The following is an 18,241-nucleotide window of genomic DNA, read 5'->3' as shown; positions in this document are numbered from 1 at the left end:
TACACCTACTAATCCACAAAATTGATGTTTCTACCAATATCTATACATTCAAATTGTCCGCCACCTACTTCCTGGAGCTATCTGAAGTCTACGTGAATCACGTGACGGTCAAACATTTTGAACTTCCGTTGACGCGACTCTCTCTCTTTATGGCTCCGATGTAACCGTATAACATAGCCCACCAACAGTTGGTTTCAGTTGAACAAACTAATAGCACTTTCATAACCGACATTGTTACATCTTGAATCTGTTGTAACACTTTTTTTATTACAGCTGTTTCGTGACTGTTGTTTATTTGTGTTGTATACAACTCATTATTTTAATTCCATGCTAGTCAAGTTAGTCTTTCCCTTTGGGAATCAAGTTTTCTTATTTGTGCCGATAATTATTCTTATTTAATTTCTTTTATATCTTAAAGTTTTATGATTTGTAATCTCCATCATTGAATATGTTGTGTTTTATTCAATAGTTCCCAGTTTTCAAAGTTTCTTCCGCTAAAGACCAACTGTGGTTTTATCTTTATTGGAAGTTTTCAATGCAGGACCAATGCAGCAGATTTTCATAGAGGTATCACTTTGCTAAAGTAAATGACCTGAATACTTCTTCCACCATTGTGAATCATTTCTTAATATGTCAAAGAAACCTATGAGACACAGACAATGGCCAAACTACTAAGATAAATAACCAATATAAACCAAATAATAAATCAACAAGTAGATGTGAGGCATAAATATATTTATTGTCTACGTTTCAAGAAAAACAGAAATACAAAAAAACTACCATTGTAAATAATTATGTCACAAGTCAAGACAACAAATATAATGATAACACATGTTTAAAAACATTTTCCCCATCAATATTCAATATAAGCCTGCAGATATCAGTAGATCTAGAAAGAAGCCGCTGGCTTCCTCGTCTTTTCGTCATGTATGGGAATGTTATGTAAACACAAATGGCACACATAATGTTTCACTAACTATTCATACAGTTACAATGACTGAAAGGATACATTTCCACAGGAATCAGTATTTCATTGAACAAAGTATGTGTACAGTTTATGATCATTGTACAAATGTCTTCACTGTACAGATCATTGTAAAAACAATGTGAGGTGCGGTGTAGTGGTTGGTTGAGTCCAGGTTAAAAACCCCCAGACCAGCTGGGGAACTTTCTTCTGCCCACATTAAGTACATTCTTTGTTTAACATACTGGAAATGGCTCATACATTACATTCAATATGTATACAAAATATATTCTGGTGGCAGAGGCAACACAGAAAACACAAAAAGACCAAATGCAGAATAAAAGAGTAGGCCTTGTATCCCTTCTTATGAAAACTTAGAAAGTTACATTGATGTAAAAATGTTGCATGAATTATTATCAATATGAGATCAAGCTATCAGCATGAAGTGTATGCTGCTGATGCCAATGCACTTTTGAAAAGAGGAAAGGCATAACAGGGTCGATTCACCCCCCTGAGTTCTTCAGTAAAACTTCCCAGTTGCACAAAAAAAGAAAAATCAATGTAATCCATGTAATTCTGACAATTCAAAGCCTTTAGCTGCACATTGTTTCTTGTCACACAATGTTCCCATGAGACACCCAAGCTCAGGGCCTGGACAAAGACATTAACAACTACCATAAACTTGGCAGTTGTGGTCCTTTTCAGTTTAATATTATTATTATTATTAATGTTATTATCGTGAGCAGCATAATGAGCTACAAATACTCATACTCGATACTCATTTTTAGTTCCTCATATGTCGCCTATTTTAGTGTTGCCTGTTGTTGATGTTTGATTCTAAATATTTACAAACATTTTTGGAACATAAACACTCTTTGCCGTTTTGCAATACATCTCCCATGTTTTTTTCGTTTATCAGGATAATGTTGTTTTGTCCATAATTATATAAACAAAATAAATACATTCTACTACTGTCTGGCTGGTACAAACACTTACTTTTTGAACACAGTGTAGTAAACTCCATGAGGAAAACCGGAAGATGTGCTTAAAAGCCCCGGAAAAAGCGGTTAAATGAATCTAGATTTTTATTTTTTATACTGTTTCCAAAGTGAAGAATTTTCTTCTACACTCAGCAATGACTTTGTTAGAGTAAAACAGCAACATTTAAAGTGTCTTAACCACAGAGGTACTGTCAAATGGTTAATGGAGTTGTAGTTATTAGATTCAATTCTTTAAATCACTGCTAGAAATTAAGTTGGCCAAACTGTATTTCCCAATATAACATATTCAGCTCAGAATATGGACGGAATACTCAGCTTTCAGAAAGAAGAAAGATGTCCTCTGTGAGAAATTAAACTGAGCAATGAAAGCTACGAGAACAAAAGCCAAACCATAAGTGGGGCATGGCTTCAGCTCTGTATTGATGGCTATCTTTTGGAAGCCGACATTAGTCTTCATTAGAGGCGCTGCAGTGCCACATAAAGGGATTTCTGCACGGACTTCATCCATTGATGTTATGACCGCTGCTTGGGCAAGACATGCACACATTGAGATTTCTAGTGAGATACTAATGAATACAAATTATTTTTAAACACAACGGAGGAAACTGGGCACAAATCAAGGGCTGTTTTTAATGAGATGAATTAACCTGAAGCACAATTAATCGGTTTAGTTAACTCTGAAATTACGAAAACAGTTTGTGTATGTGTGGGTGTTTCTGAGTGGGTTTGGCATTGTTTCCTTGAAATTACTCACAACAATGTATGCTGCTTCTGTAGTTGATGTGTGCATGTGGTAATGTCATTGTTGGTATTTTCCACAGGGGCGAGCTTGGCTATCGTGCCGGTCGTGGCCGGCGGACGGTCCGTGGCGAGGCCGTGGCTGTTCTCCTGCAGGGGCCACATTTCCTGCCAGGTGAGCGACGGATGATGAGGCGGGTGACCGCTGAGCAGAGGCCTCTTCTGCCTGTAGTTAGCCCATACCTGCAGAATGGTCTCTTTGAAAGGCCGTGTGGTCAGAGTGTACAGGATGGGGTTAAGGGCACTGTTGATGGGCAGAATAAAGATGACCACCCATGAGCTGATGGTACCTGCCGAGAAAGAAAAGACGCAGAGAGGAAGAAGTCAAACAGAGCTGGCATATAGGCTGTTTTAAGAACATTCATTTTAACAGGGTTATGAGTTGGGAGAATACTTCAATAAAAAACCTTTTATCAACCCTATTTAAATGTATATAGTAAATGAGAATGTCTTTTAACCCAACAGGGGACGTAATTAGGAAGCCACAGCTCAGCAGGTTTATGTATATAATGGATTCTGCACAACACTAATGGGCCATTTGGGTATACAGTGCAAACAGCATTACCGTTGTAGTCGAATGCTCTTCATACAGCGATAAATATCTTATAAAAACACCTTTAAGATCAGCTGTTCAATTTGCACTGAAGATCTTAATTGAATGAGAAAATACTCTTTTATATTTGTCTAGTATTTAACTCAGATAAGAGTATACAAGACCATGTAGTTATTTCGTATAGACTATTTATTTACTAGAAAATCGTGTTATATTGTGATATATATCGTTATACCGATATGAAATGACCTATATCGGGATAGAAGATTTGGGGCGTATCGTACAGCACTAGCCTGAGAAAATTGTGTACAAAATGGCAGGCAATGATGAGGGTAAGCAGAATATATTTGTTTTGGTCATTACAGCTGACAGAGGCATAACACTCATTTACAGCACAGTTTATCTTTTCTCCTTTTTTTTATCATGTTCTGTTTTTTTCTCATTTATTTTGGAAGGTGCATGGATTCTTTTTTCATCATCAGATGTGGGCCATTAATAACAAAAGGTTGAGAAGCCCTGTGCTAGACTACTTTGAAATGTAATAACATACAGAAAATGCAATACTTCAAAGTCGCACTCAGCCAAAAACAAAAAACTCATCTCCCTGTAAGCTTGGAAGGCGTCTCTAAAACGTTACAATATATTTTACTCCCGTTTCATGCTATTGTGTCATTGCTCCTTATGAAAGCTGAGAGCAATGAAGAACTGCTACAAAACATGTATAATAAATGGAATAAAGATATTGGTATGGGAGATAAAATAAAATATTACCACAAATTAAAATGTAGGTTTACTTAATTATAAATTAATGACAAGAATATACTATAGTAGTGGCAGAATTCAGTTTAAAATGTGGCACTTGGGCTACATCCACACTAATACGTTTTTGATTTAAAACGAAAACGATCTACGTCCACACAGGTGTGCGGGTGCCGATGTGAACAGGAAGTAGATTAGTTGCCTAGTCACCGAAATTACAACAGAGTATTGTTGTACACTTGAATAAATAAAAGGTTGGGCTACGCTAGGTTTACACCTTTTCTCTCTTTTTAATGCTAGGTGTAAACGTAAAAAAGGATATGTATTGTAAAACAGAAACGTAGTAGTGTGGATGTGGCCTCAGAGTGACTCCCACATACATCTGGGGGTTTGAGCATGATAAGTATGAATAAGTATGAAACTGTGAAATTATGAAACTCCATTTCGTGTCATGAAATATATGTATTTTACCCAGACACGAATTTACTCAATTAAAAAAAAAAAAATAATTCTTTGTCCATTTTGATGCACGTTTTCTGACATAAATCGCCCTGAATTCAATGACACACGGCAAACCTTTTCAGAGCCACATTGCTAGCCTACTGAGGGGTTGTATTTGATACTCAAAATGTAGAACCAGTCAAGTATTCCTTTAAACGGTTATAGCAATTCTACTGTACCGGGAATCTCCACCTGCAGCAGTGACAGGATCTTGAGGATGAAAATGGGGATCCAGCAGAGGGAGTCTGTGATGACGATAGAGAAGAACCTTTTGGCGATGGTAACCTCTTTCTTGATGTGGTTGCTGTATTTAGTGGTCTGAGTCCCTGTTCTATGGATGTTATAGAACATGCTTGCATAGGCTAAGACAATGATGAGGAATGCCACCAAGTTCAGACCTGCAGAGAGATATTTGGTTAATTTCTGGATTGCCATGCAACTGCTGTGGCACATATTTGCACAGTTATAACAAAGCTATGCATCCGCATGCATATGAATACAAAAATGCTCACTAAATAGTAACTGTGCTTTTACCAATAGCTTCAGAGAATGAGTGAATAAATAAAAACAATCAAGTAAACACAAGAAAAAAGTTTCAAAAAGGACTATTGCAAGATCAAATGCCCACCCAGGAAAATGACGATGGAGTAAACATGAGCCCAAAGTGTCTCTGGCTGCTCTGAGTGCAGCGGGAAGCAAACTCCATTGGTCCCGTAGAAGTTGCGAAATAGCCCCTTGCAGACCAACGGCAGAAGGGCAATAATAAAGCCAAACAGCCATATCCCCAAAAGGATGGTGACAGTTCGTCTCCATCCAGGCGTCAAGTACTGGAAAGGGTAGACGATGCAGATGTATTTCTCCAGAGTGAGGTAAGTGAGGAGAAGGACGGATACCTCAGTGGACAGCATGGCCAAAGAGCCGATGACCTGACACTGACTGCTGTCCATCCAGGCCTGAGCGTGCCGGTTGTATTCGCCGCGGAACTTCAGATCATACGCACCAATCATGAAGAGGTAGATACCCATCAGTCCGTCTGCACCTGCAAGGAAGGAGAGTTACAAATGACAGAATTTGCAACATATTCACAGGATTTACTAACTGTACAGATGTCTGATTTATACGACCCTGTAAGGATGCATTCAGATCTATGAGAGGTTTAAAGTGTAACTTCACCCCCAGGTCTGAGCCTAATTCCATCCGCTTTAATACATGTTCATTCACCCATTCACACACTGATGGCAGGGGGCTACCACGCAAGGTGCCACCTGCCCTTCAAGATTAACTAACCATTCATATTCACACATACACCATTGGCACAACCTTCAGGAGCAATTTGGGGTTAAGCGTCTTGCCCAAGGACACATCGACGTGGACTACTAGCGGAGCCGGGGATCGATCTTCTGATTGAAGGACGGCCCGCTCTACCAATGAGTCACAGTCGCCCCCAAAACAGTAAATTGAATTTCCAACTCATGAAATGCCAATTTTAATAACTTTGGTAAGAAATGTCAATATTAACTCCAGCATTGATGTGTTTCATCCAAGTGCAGTCATACCATTTAGTTTACAGCTAACGTTTAACTGTACAGTTATTTGAACGCAAAATATAAACACCCAGACTCTCATAAAGCAAGCTCTCCTTGAAGCAGTGCTCCTTAAAGGGAACCACAATGCCTTTACTTTAGCGGTGACAACAGAAGCAAACCATGTACACATGGATCTTCAAAGGCTTTCGGTCTATGATATTTTAAAATAGACAGCAGTCACTTCACCTTGTAAATCCATGCGTTATAAAAAGGAACGAAGGACAAACCACTAGATGCTCACATTAAGCTACACCTTCATATGTTTTCATCAATAAAAAGGGAGAAAAATGACAGCAACGAGTGCAGAGCACCATGCTTTGATGTCAAGAAAGAAAGACGGGTAGAAACAAACTCATTGCATTAGAACTAAAAAACATTTTACATGTTGAATATGTAGAATATAGACAAATTAAAAACCAATACCTGCTGCCCAGTGCTTAATAAGTGGCATTTGCTCTCATCCTTCAGATCAACTCAACCACAATAATCCTACCCTAATACATAGTATATTATCAGCAGGGGTTGGATTATTATGGTAATAATAACTGCCAGTCATTCCTGATTACACTCTGGTCAGATATAAATGATGGGTGTGCACAGAAAGATTGCACCTGCAGCTTCACACACAAATACGGTGTGTATTTGTAGAAAAAGAAACCCACATTGTTCTGTGAATATTTACCTCCAACGACTTTACTTCAAGCATACGCAACTTAATATACGCATATAGTAATGTGGCAAAGAAAACGACGGGAAAAGGGGAATTTGCTCTATATTGGACTTGATCACGCCTCTTTTTAGCACAGTAAAAGTCTAAAACAAATTTTCAATAATAACATTGATGGAAATGTGCATTATTTACACATATAAGGAAATACGCTGGGTCACTTTGATGAGAAGATTCTGTCACACGGTATATATGTAGCTCGAGTCAAATAATGAAGTAAATGACAACTTAATGTTTCAGCTGGGGGTTTTGTGCCGCACTATATTGAGTAAAAATGTTCATACTAAAAAAAAAAACAGCTCAGAGCCATGTTTTATTTCACTCCTATTCTCTCTCTGGCAAAAAGTGTTTCGCTGACAATTTGTCAGAGCTGAAATTGAACTCTTTTAAATCCGAGAGGAATTCTGCTCTGCGTCAGCAGTCACTACTTGATGTTAAATAATATGCTAAATACATTACCCAATACCCTCTTGAGAACAGTTCCTTTCATATGTAAACATACCAATGCTCTTCAAAGAGCATTTTCTTTTAATTCCACACACATCATCAAAGACTGCCTGTATGTGTTTCATCTTAATATTGGTCCTGTGAAAATTGAATGGGACAGCTGAAGTTAAGCTTTGTTGTGCTGGATAATTCAAATTCATAGCTGACACACAACTCCAAATGTCATTCAACGTAATTCTTTCGTAATTTCGTGTTTCTTTCCCCCATGAAGCCATTTTTAGAATTGATATTTAAGCATTTACTTACGACATACATTCAGTGTACTCTTATATGAAATACATCAAAGTAAAAGACTAAAGTTGACCTCTGGCTGACTCAACTGGGTTCAAAGTCAGCCATCTGTTGATTTACTATTAATTAGAAAAATAAGAAAACGAGAAATAACTTATAGAAACGGTGTTTTGGAAAGAAAAGGATAGATAAAGAGATGTTAATATTTAAAGAGTAATAAATGTGTGAAATGACTCTTGTTCCGGCTCTAACCCACAATCTCGGTGACTCAAACTTTATCTTTGTTTACGACTTCTTTCTTTGCAGACTCAACTTGTTCCACCTCTTTAATAACTAGATTAAAAGCAACATTCAGACACATCCTGCTTGCACAGGGAGACATAATCCATTGTTGCTAAAAAGCGTGCAAATTTAGTCTTTGTCTGGATCTCAGCCACCAGAAATGAGTGCGGTACTGAAAACAGTACACACTGACATTCTATTCAGCAATGTTTTAAAAGGTCAGGGTATTAGGCAAGAGAGCCCCGATATGAGATAATGAATAACAACTGCCATCCTCCGCTTGGCTGTCATTGTAGATGTAGCAGGAAAGAGAGCTGATATTAGCTATAACATAGAATAGAACTTAGATCTCAATTGAAACGTATCCGTCCATATAGGAACCTTTATATGTGACTAAAAGCTCAGCATGGGTATATATTAATGTCTTGTTAGGACATTTATTTCCGGATATCTTTTGTGCTTCTATGCTTTCTCTCTCTGCTCGAGAGAGCAAAGTCGAATGAAATTCTATCTTGGGACTAATATCCATTAAGGTAATGTACACTAGCTGTTTTTTATAGATAGATCCATTTAGTGACTTCCTATAGCAGCAGTCTATGTGCTTTATATTCTCTTCAACAGCATACTGTCATGAATTCAATTTCCTCCTTTGACATATAAGAACACGGTGAAAGCCATACTGTATGAAAATCCGGAGCAAACATGTCAAAACATGAAGGGAAATTCATTACATGATTGTCACATGAGTAACTGCAGCCTATTAAACCTTAAAGGTGCCAGATCCAAGATTGGGAGCATTTCGATTGCCTCTCAGATCCTCTGAACATGTAGATGGAGAGAACGGTGGTTTACCTGAGGGGGAACAGGAGAGGCCCGAGAAAATGACTCTACATCTAACTTTGATTTAGATTTACTTGAGTTTATGTTCTCATTCACTAGTTTCAAGTCTTCTTCAATACAGCAAGATGTAAATTTAATACATTAGGAAAATAGACCATAAAGCGGAGTATGCTTTAGGACTGGCTTGCTTTGATTTACCAGAGCCGTATACGGCGTCTCAACGTCACTCCTCCACATTCCAAATATTTCATTATCTTGGCAGATGAGCGAGCCAGTGAGAGCGAGTATTATTCAATCAACGGCCAGCTGTTATCCCTAGGCAGTTTCTTTGGTTCAAGTTTATGCTATGAATAATTTCTGAGAGTTTGTGAATTGTTTTCATTCAGTGAGGGAAAATATCCCATTATAGAGATTCAATATTTTTTACTCTAATTCATGAGCGGGCCAGTGTGTGTAATATAAAATCAATGTTGATGAAATGCACCGATAAGCACATTGAGAACTCATTTCAAATTTCACACTAACTTTTTTAAGCTTGTTTACGTCAGAATATTAAAGTATTTTGCGGAATTTGTCACTTCTGACGTATCCATAATTACTGACTAGTCAGGTCAATAAACATATTGCCACAATTTTATGATAATTATAAAAATATGTTTTTAGGCTGCTAATACTACACCCTCTTTCCCCTAATGACTTATTTGGCCAATACTTGTTATGTATACATTGTAATTCATGTTTTCTGATGGTAAACAATATTCTCTAGATAAAAAGCTAGTTTCCACCACATCCCTCCTTTTAAATGCAGTGTGACTTACAGCAGAGAGAAATGATGCACATGGCATGGAGTTTGTTCTCTGACCGGATGTACGAGCGCATGCAGATGACGAAGATGTTGCCGAAGCAGGTGGTGGCAGAGACCACCCACACGAAGACCCTCAGCACGATGTTGGCCAACAGGTCCTCGAAGGACGAGATGCCGTCCGTGTTGGGTTTGCAGCTGCGCACATGAGGAGCGTAGCCGCAGTACTGGAATTTCTTGAAGTAGCTGGGATTGTAGAAGAAAGAAAGTGTCAAGTTACGCAAAAGATAAGGGAGTCTATTTAGGTGCAAATGCAAGATTTTGTGTTCTTACAGGCTGGTGTGCACTCCACACTCTTTAACAGGGGTTTTTCTTTTCATAAATTGAGACAGTTGGAAAGTAAAAACAGTGACAGAAAACACAACAGAAAAGTTTTGGGTGATTTTGACTGAGGATTTGATTTCGATTCAAACTCAGGGTAGCTGTGGGGCTTGAGAGGCATACTTAATCAAGAAAACAATTTGGACTGAAATTGCTTCATTTCTTTTTCTTTCAGAACTCTATGCGCCCATTGCTTTGAGCTATCCAAGATGAACGCCTTCACCCGCTGTACAGCACAGGTGGATTACGTGCCATTCATAGTGCTCACAGCACTTAACGAGTCTACAGTCACGCTAAATGCTAAAGTGAGCGTGCTAAAATGCTCACAATGCCAATGAATGATTGTAGAACACTTTGGTCCAGAATGAAATATCTCTTCAGCTTTTGACCAACAGACTGAAGTTGCCATCACTAGGAGCATCGTTTTAAGGCATATAGCTAAAACCTGAACAGCAACATGTCTTTCTAGAAACATTGTATCGGTTATGACTTGATCTGTGGATTATCCACAGTACCAGCAACACTGTTTCTGTAAAGAGGTGTTGCCTTTGAAAAAAGATAAATATCCTTTTTGTAATGCTGTGAGCACCACAAATAAATTTCCATTCCCTTCCATTGTGTTGGTCCACAGGCGGAAATCCCAGAGACAAACGCAAATAATCTGCATGGCTGGAGCCTGTCGCCTGATTCAGAGAAGATACATTTTATTTGAGTGAAACAAACTGTATCTTCCTGAAACTTGAATGAAATTCGGCAGAATAAAGAGCCTTGAGGAGATTCTGTGATTATATACGAGGCAAGGGAGATTCATTTTCACTCTGTTGCATCCATTCCAGGACCTGCATGGGTATATCTAAGGCTGTTTTACCCACAGCGAAGATGGATTACACTAAACTTGACTTAATCATCTTCCAGTCAGAGGAGAAGCCAGACCGTCTCGATAAGCCTCGCTCTGGACTCAACACTAGAAATACACGTGAAAGGCCTCCAGTCAACGTGACAAAAGACGAGGATTAACAGTACGAACATAGAACATGACAATGGCGTACTTACATATGAGTCAAGTATTTGAGAGGTTCAAACATCCTCCGTTGTATGTTTCCAATTTCAATCCCTTCTATGCTCCTTGAGAATATAAAGACACACAAACAGAGACACGTCCTCAAATGCACAATATGTGTTTTCCTCAAAAGGTTCTCCACCAATACTTTATCAAGGACTGAAAAGAAAAATAAATGATGCTAGACAAAATACATTTTCTTTCATTTGTTAATCCAGATTCATCACAAGAAGAAAGAGAGCGCATAACAATAAGGAACCATCATGCAGCCAATGCTGTGACCCTAAGAAAATGGGACACGGTTGAAAGAATAATTACCTCCTCCCATCCTATCCAGTGCATTTGTATGTTTTCTGCTCTTCTAAAAAGGCCCTTTTATAATCTTAGCTCCCACCCAAAGCGCTTTACAACACAAATCAGCCTTTACCCATTCAAACACATTCTACACCGTTGGCAGAGACAACCATACAAAGAACATACTGCAGTTTAAGTTTATTACACACACGTAGCACATCAGCACATGCATTCATTGAGTGATGTCAGAGAGAGAGATTTCGGAGCAAGGAACTGCTCATGGACCGAAGCCCCAAGCACTTGGCAGCGCCCTAGTTTTAAATTAGTCGTCCAGTGTGTAGCAACATATACTTACAATGACTTAAGTTTATGCAACTTGTCAAAGTGGTCAACTTGGAGCTCCACGATGGGATTGTATGATATATTTCTAGAAGATAAGAAACCTTCAATTAGACAACATGGAAATAAATCCCAGTTATTATTGACATCATTTCTGCATATCAAAATGTTTCATGCACATCTTGAAGATGTGTCCTTGCATTATTCCTCTTTAACTGGCATCTTAATATCCACCCACCACACTGTTGAGACTCCTACATCCTACTACTTAAAGTTTTCCTTTTGATTTTCACAAGATCTAAACCCAATTTATGTTACTATTTATGTTCTGCATCTCATCTGAAATAGTCATTCACGTATCAACAAAGAGTAGATAAATCTCTAGATAGTAGTTGTTATAAGTAGTGGCAGAGTCCGCCATTCTCGCACTGGATTCAGATTGCATAAGAACGAGGGAGTCACAGGAAAATATAGCATGTAATACAGCGCAATTTTATATCATTTATAAGAGCCACACTGTTTACTGTTCACTCTCTCTACAATGTCTTAAGCTACTGCTAATGCAAAAATAACCTCCTACTGCTTGGGGGAAACACATGGTGGCTTTTATTGTGAAGCAGCCACAAAAAAATGCAATGTGTTGGTCACCATGGTCAGCACTAATCTAGGAGAGTTTATTTTGTATTTACTAATCCCTTTGAACCTCTATCTGCTCTAAACATACTTCGGATTCTATGGCTAGTCCCTGACAGCAACAAAAGAACCTCCTGCTAAATATTCATGGGATAGCAATGCTTGTAAACAGATATGTACATCATGGTGTAATTGTGTAAGCAGAACTCACAGTTGCAGCAAATCTCCCAGCAACACAAAGAGATTGGGAGGGATCGCCACCAGTCTGTTGCTGGATAGATCCCTGCACACCAAGACAAATCCAATCGGTTCGACAAAAACACAGAACAATAAACAGATATTGACTGCTGGGTTTCTGACAGATGTCCACTGATCTTATAAAAAAATCCAACCTGTGTAACTTTTCCTAAGTACAGGGTGAGGATTGCTGCTCTATAACTTGCTATATTCTGCTGTGGGTTACATGTTTAAAAGGAGAGCGCTATGGTGACCTGCTAATTCATTGTTGGTTTAGTTTTGGTTTAGTTTTTTTCATGGGATTTGTTGGCAAAAAAATTGAATATTGTCAAATGATTGGACGGGCTGATCATTGATTGCTGTCGCAATATAATGAGAATTTCATCAAATGTAACAAAAAATGTTTTTGAAGAAGATTATAAACTCCAACTTTAATAACCTGCTGAATTCATCCTCTGGAGACCATAGATAATCCTAACAAATTTAACAAAAATTCAACCTGTAGATTTTAGGAAACTTTTTCAAGGGGAAATTTGGGGCTGACAAAAAGGTCAGACACTCAGCAAAATAATCCTTGGGCACCAAAAATTATCTACAAACTGCCTAGAAATGCGTTTTTCTGCAGATAGCACATCTTCAGAATGCTTCACATTTAAATTGCATCACACCAGCTTCTTTTTGGCACAATCCTGAAATGTTGAGATTTATTTTTCCAATAGAGTTTGTTTGCACAATGAAACAAAATGAACTTACAATTCTCCAAGCTTTTTTAGGACTGAAAAAGCGTGTTCGTGTATATGGCTGATCCTGTTCTGCTGTAGAACACTGGAGAAAAGCAATACATAAAGAATAAAAAAATACTATTATCATACTTGTTGATCTACCTATTCACATCTAATGAACTGTCAGCATTGATTCCATTCATAAGCTTATCACATTCTGAGAAACGGAGGCTGATTTGCAGGCATATCAGAAAAATTCAGTCAAAATCTTAAATGCCATGCATTTAATTGGGTAAATATATACTTACAGAACTGTCAGCATACTGCATGAGCAGAATGAGACATTTCCAATGGTTTCAATTAGATTTCCCTCCAAATCCCTGCAAGAGCATGTTATGAAATGCACACACAGAGAAGAATTATCAGACACATACTGCGCGCACACACACACACACACACACGCACATCATTAAATGACATGTCAGCGTTGATTTCTTGACATCCTACTTACAGCCAGTTCAATCTTGGCATTTCCCGACAGATGTCATCCAGCTTCGCCAAAGAGTTGTTCATCATAACCCTGTCAATCAGCGAGACGCAATGTAACAATGTGTGCACTTTTCAAAAGGAGCAACACTCACTCAATCTCAACGGATAAAAAAAACCTCTTCAAACCACAATGTTACGTAAATGATTGGACAAGGCATCACATCGAAGTGAAACGGGAAACAAGTATAGAAGAAAAACTCACAGTAAAACGAGGGAGTTCAGTCCGGAGAATGTCAAGGAATATATTTGATGGATGTCATTATTTTCTAGGATCCTACAACAAATAACAGGATATGTAAGAGAACAAAATCCACTTTATCAGTATGAATTATTTATCACAAAACTGGACTTCTATGCCTATGGCAAATCAATATTTACAGAAGGTATAATATCCTTATATACTATGCATGCAGCTTTTTATATTCTTTATCTTTCAGTGAAGAATACACATACAACCACTCCAGCTTGTGCAGGTCCTGGAACACCCCCGGCATGAGGACAGATATCTTGTTATAGCTCAGATATCTAAGAGAGGAAAGACGAGTTTGGTTTGGTCATCATGCTGAATTGACTGATAGGAAAACTTGTAACCTTTTAGTCACATACAGTCATTTTCAAGTATTGTAATTGAATCTCATAGTTCATACTTGTTTTTTCAGCTGATTTTTACTGGTAACTCTATGCACTCCTTTAATGTACATGAATATAATCCAATTTAATCTAGTAGTTTGTTGCATTACTTGCCTTTTAATTGTTATTATTGTCATAATTTCTTTTGAATGACATGAATGTGCACTATCCTGTTTATACTGTATATCTATGAAAATACAAATAAAAGATCTGCACACAGTTGTTCCCTTAAGTGCATTTTTTCTATCAAAAGGGATGTTTCGAGCAAATGTTTTTCTACAGACAGTGATATCAACAGATACGCCGTCTTTAAATACACGCTCTTGTCACATGATAGTCACATGATAATACTTGTGAACCACACGACCCACACAAAACGCAGTATACTAAGAAAAGCACATATACATATTATATTACAGAAAGCTACCCATATCAAAGAATTCATAGCAAAGCACATCACAATACAGATGAAATGCACAACATATATACATAAACTATACAGAGCCTAAAACAATCCAAATGTGCTCACAACAGCAAATTGTGAAATTAGGTGATCTTTTATACACAACATGAGGGTTCTTTAAGAAGAGGCGGGTTTTCTTCTCTTGCAATTTGCCTAATGTCTTAGTGTCTTTGAGTAGAATATGGGTGTATACCTCATCTGTAAATCATCTTTATAGTATTCATAGGACAAGGTATCCAGGGCTGCAAACCCTGCAACTAACTTGCATCGTAAAAGCACAGACAGAATCTCTACATGGGGAATCTCACCATCCTACCCTATCTTACAATTCAACCGGATCAGACGGATTTGCAGTTTTGTTGGGGCTTTTCAGGAAAAATCTGCGGTTCTCCTGGACAGCTTCAGAAAACTAGACTACGGGGAAGAGTGGATCACGGTTTGACAACAAGTCTCAAACTGAATGTCAGAGCAGAGAGAAATCAAAGGAACCGGACTCCAGAAGACATTGAGGGTGTTGTAAAGATACAGATCCTTCACTGAAAAGGGTTTTAAGTGGTGGACACTTACACGTGCATGACACACTATCTAACAAATTAATAGTGAGAAGTTACAGTCTATCATTTTATGACATACTATACCATGACTATTACCATGCCATAAAAAATCCTTTAAAAAAAGTCCAGGGCCGTCCTCAACTTAAGAAATTGTTAGTCGACTAGCACTCATACGATTTTGTCTACAGATCTGTAAAAACTGAATTACTCCATGAAGAATCATGCAAAAGAACCAAAGATGTGCTCTTCATTTTTTGTGTGTGAAATAACGTCATTCAGCATGAAAAAAAGCACAAAGAACGACGAGATCATAACGACTGATTAGACGACTAATCGACTAAAGGAGGGCCGCCCTAAAAAGTCAAATTATAGTGTGTCATAAAATATAGTTAAGAATAGTGTGTCATAAAAATGTTGTTAAACACGTCATATAAGTACCATGTAATAGTACTACTATAAGTACTTTATTACTGAATGAAGAAACTTACAGTCTTGTTAGATTATAGAGCCCTCTGAATGCATCAGGACTCACATCTCGAATTCTGTTGTGTTGGAGATATCTATATATATATATAAAAAAAGCACAAAACAGTTTGTGAATCATTTGAATTCCAAATAAACAATGAAGAAAAACATGAAATAAACATTGAGCCTGTTGGTTTAATTAAAGATACACATACAATGCTTGAATTTGATTGAGTGAGAAATAGAACTTTGCTTACACAAAGAAATAGTCTTAATTGGGAATTCAGCCGAGCTGAGAGAAATTAGTATCCGATACCCGAGTATCACGGTCGGTATAATGGGTCGGCAATGAATGGGTCCATGCTCGGAAGAGAACAATTGCTTCATTTAAATTTCCCGGCAGTCTTCGTAGCTGTATACACTTATCAGCTTTGTAGTTGTGAAACTCATTATCTCGGCTCTTTGGTATCAAACAAGGCAGTATATACACTTCAGTGAATTCATGTTGTAGGCTCCCATGCATGCTACAAATACTGATCCATTATATATTGTGCTTCTCAGACCTAGAAAGAAGACTGACTAAAGGACAATAAAAGATAAAATGCAATAAACAAATCACAATTAAAAGAATACATGGTATGTATTTGTATGCAATTAATAATTCATGGGACACTCACAGTTTTTTTAGGCTCTGGTACTGAGAGAATGTGTTTGCTTTCAGTTTCTGGAGCCGGTTCCTTTGTAGCGACCTGAAGGACAGAAAGAGGCTCAACGTCAGAATATCAAATGAGGTTTACACCGCAAACAACGCTGATCACGATTCAGTACTGTTGCATTTGAAAAGCTGATCAGCTCCTCCTTTGTGAAGGTTATAATTCTAACATTCAGGTTTGAATTATTCAAATTTCTAATAAATGGGGCTTTTGAGCCTGTGGATCACACTTCCATTAACCTAGTCGCAAAAGACAAGCTGCTGTAAATCCAAAAGTAGCCCCCTTTTATAACACATCATGAAAAACATTCATCAGTGGCTGTACACAGACATTTGGGTATCTTGAGTTTCTTTTAACCCACAAAATGTGTAACTGCAACAACCCGGTCAGTTTTGGGGCTGCCTAGATCCGAAAACGTGTGATTCAACAAGCCACTTCCATACAGGCTCAGAATATATCGGCCACCATCTGAGCAGCTCCACCCTCGGCTTGAGAACTACCTTTGCAAAAGGTGCATCATATTTCTTCTCACAAGCCAATCAGAGAAGACTTGGCTTGAGGGGGGCTTAAAGAGACAGGCGCTAAAACAGAGCATTTCTTTTAACATTAAAGCATGTAAACATGTTCGAGCAAAACACAAAATACAAGTATGAACCTGAAAATGAGCATGATATGTCCACTGGAAGGTAAATAAGCTCAGTAAATAAAGTCAGTCAGATATAAAATATTTCAAAACTTTAAATATATTACACATATATAACACAGCAAAGAAATAAAAACTAAATTACCCAGATTTATTTACCAGAAAATCTATAAACACGGCAAAATATGGCCTCCTGGTGTTCTTAATACCATTTTATCATCTCAAAGTGATTCAGCTGATGAACCAGTGGATTTATCTGTTGATTCCAAAGCTTTTAACGGATTAAAGGCTGATTAAAGGCTCAACCCTGCCACGTCAAACACATGGAAGAGGACAGTTTTGGGGTAATGTAGGATTTTCTCACTGTTAACACCGTCTCCTTGGGCTCACCGTTCTCTAACGTTGTATTTCTTGGCCAACTGACAGATGACTGTGGTCCATTTCTGTGGCATCACTTAAAGTACTCAGAGGAGTACTGGTACACAAACAAAAACACAGACGCTTTCATGGTAAATAACCTAAGAGGCCTTTTTAAAGTCCTTCACCCTTGGCATGCTTTTACTTTGGGAGTCTCTGGCATTGTTTCGTCTCCTCCCTGGTGTTGACATTTGTCACCCACTGAATTCAACTAAAGGAAGACAACTGGGACACAACCTTTTTGATTTTAAATAATCCATGTGCATAAAACCAAAAACTGAATAACAAACTGGGCCTGCGGGCCAAAGCTGTTGTGTGTAAACAAAACAATACATTATGGAGCAGATACATTGCTTTCTGGGAACTGACTAACTAAACAACATTTTTATTATTTTTTTTATTTGTATTGTCATTTTTCTCTTTCATATAACACAGTAGCTGAACTCATTAATTTCCCTTTGGTTCTTCCAAGCACCCACTCTACATATTTCCTTAAGATATTCATCTAATGGGAAAGACGTTATGCATTTCTAAATTCAGTACTTTTTTTGTGTGCAAAAAAAGCACAGCAGCTACATTTCCATGAACAC

General features: G+C 37.9%; 1 protein-coding gene across 1 annotated transcript in view; it reads right to left on the bottom strand.

Annotated features, from left to right (window-relative positions):
• Positions 1-2,715: 2,715 nt before the first annotated feature.
• The window catches only part of rxfp1 (relaxin family peptide receptor 1), a gene marked incomplete at both ends in the record, with an annotated part of 39,726 nt that continues 24,200 nt past the window's right edge, over positions 2,716-18,241 (bottom strand). Inside the window, 14 exons of the mRNA XM_079167556.1 lie at positions 2,716-3,053; positions 4,756-4,974; positions 5,205-5,615; positions 9,568-9,797; positions 10,986-11,057; positions 11,642-11,713; positions 12,470-12,541; positions 13,249-13,320; positions 13,526-13,597; positions 13,729-13,797; positions 13,969-14,040; positions 14,220-14,291; positions 15,902-15,973; positions 16,556-16,627. Of these exons, the coding sequence (XP_079023682.1) occupies positions 2,716-3,053; positions 4,756-4,974; positions 5,205-5,615; positions 9,568-9,797; positions 10,986-11,057; positions 11,642-11,713; positions 12,470-12,541; positions 13,249-13,320; positions 13,526-13,597; positions 13,729-13,797; positions 13,969-14,040; positions 14,220-14,291; positions 15,902-15,973; positions 16,556-16,627 (1,915 nt within the window). The remainder of the gene's footprint in view (positions 3,054-4,755; positions 4,975-5,204; positions 5,616-9,567; positions 9,798-10,985; positions 11,058-11,641; positions 11,714-12,469; positions 12,542-13,248; positions 13,321-13,525; positions 13,598-13,728; positions 13,798-13,968; positions 14,041-14,219; positions 14,292-15,901; positions 15,974-16,555; positions 16,628-18,241) is intronic.

Source organism: Pholis gunnellus (genome assembly GCF_910591455.1).
Source record: "Pholis gunnellus genome assembly, chromosome: 10".
In the NCBI taxonomy this organism is placed as follows: domain Eukaryota; kingdom Metazoa; phylum Chordata; class Actinopteri; order Perciformes; family Pholidae; genus Pholis; species Pholis gunnellus.
The sequence above is the reverse complement of the archived record's forward strand: the minus strand, read 5'-3'. Positions and strand labels throughout refer to the sequence as shown.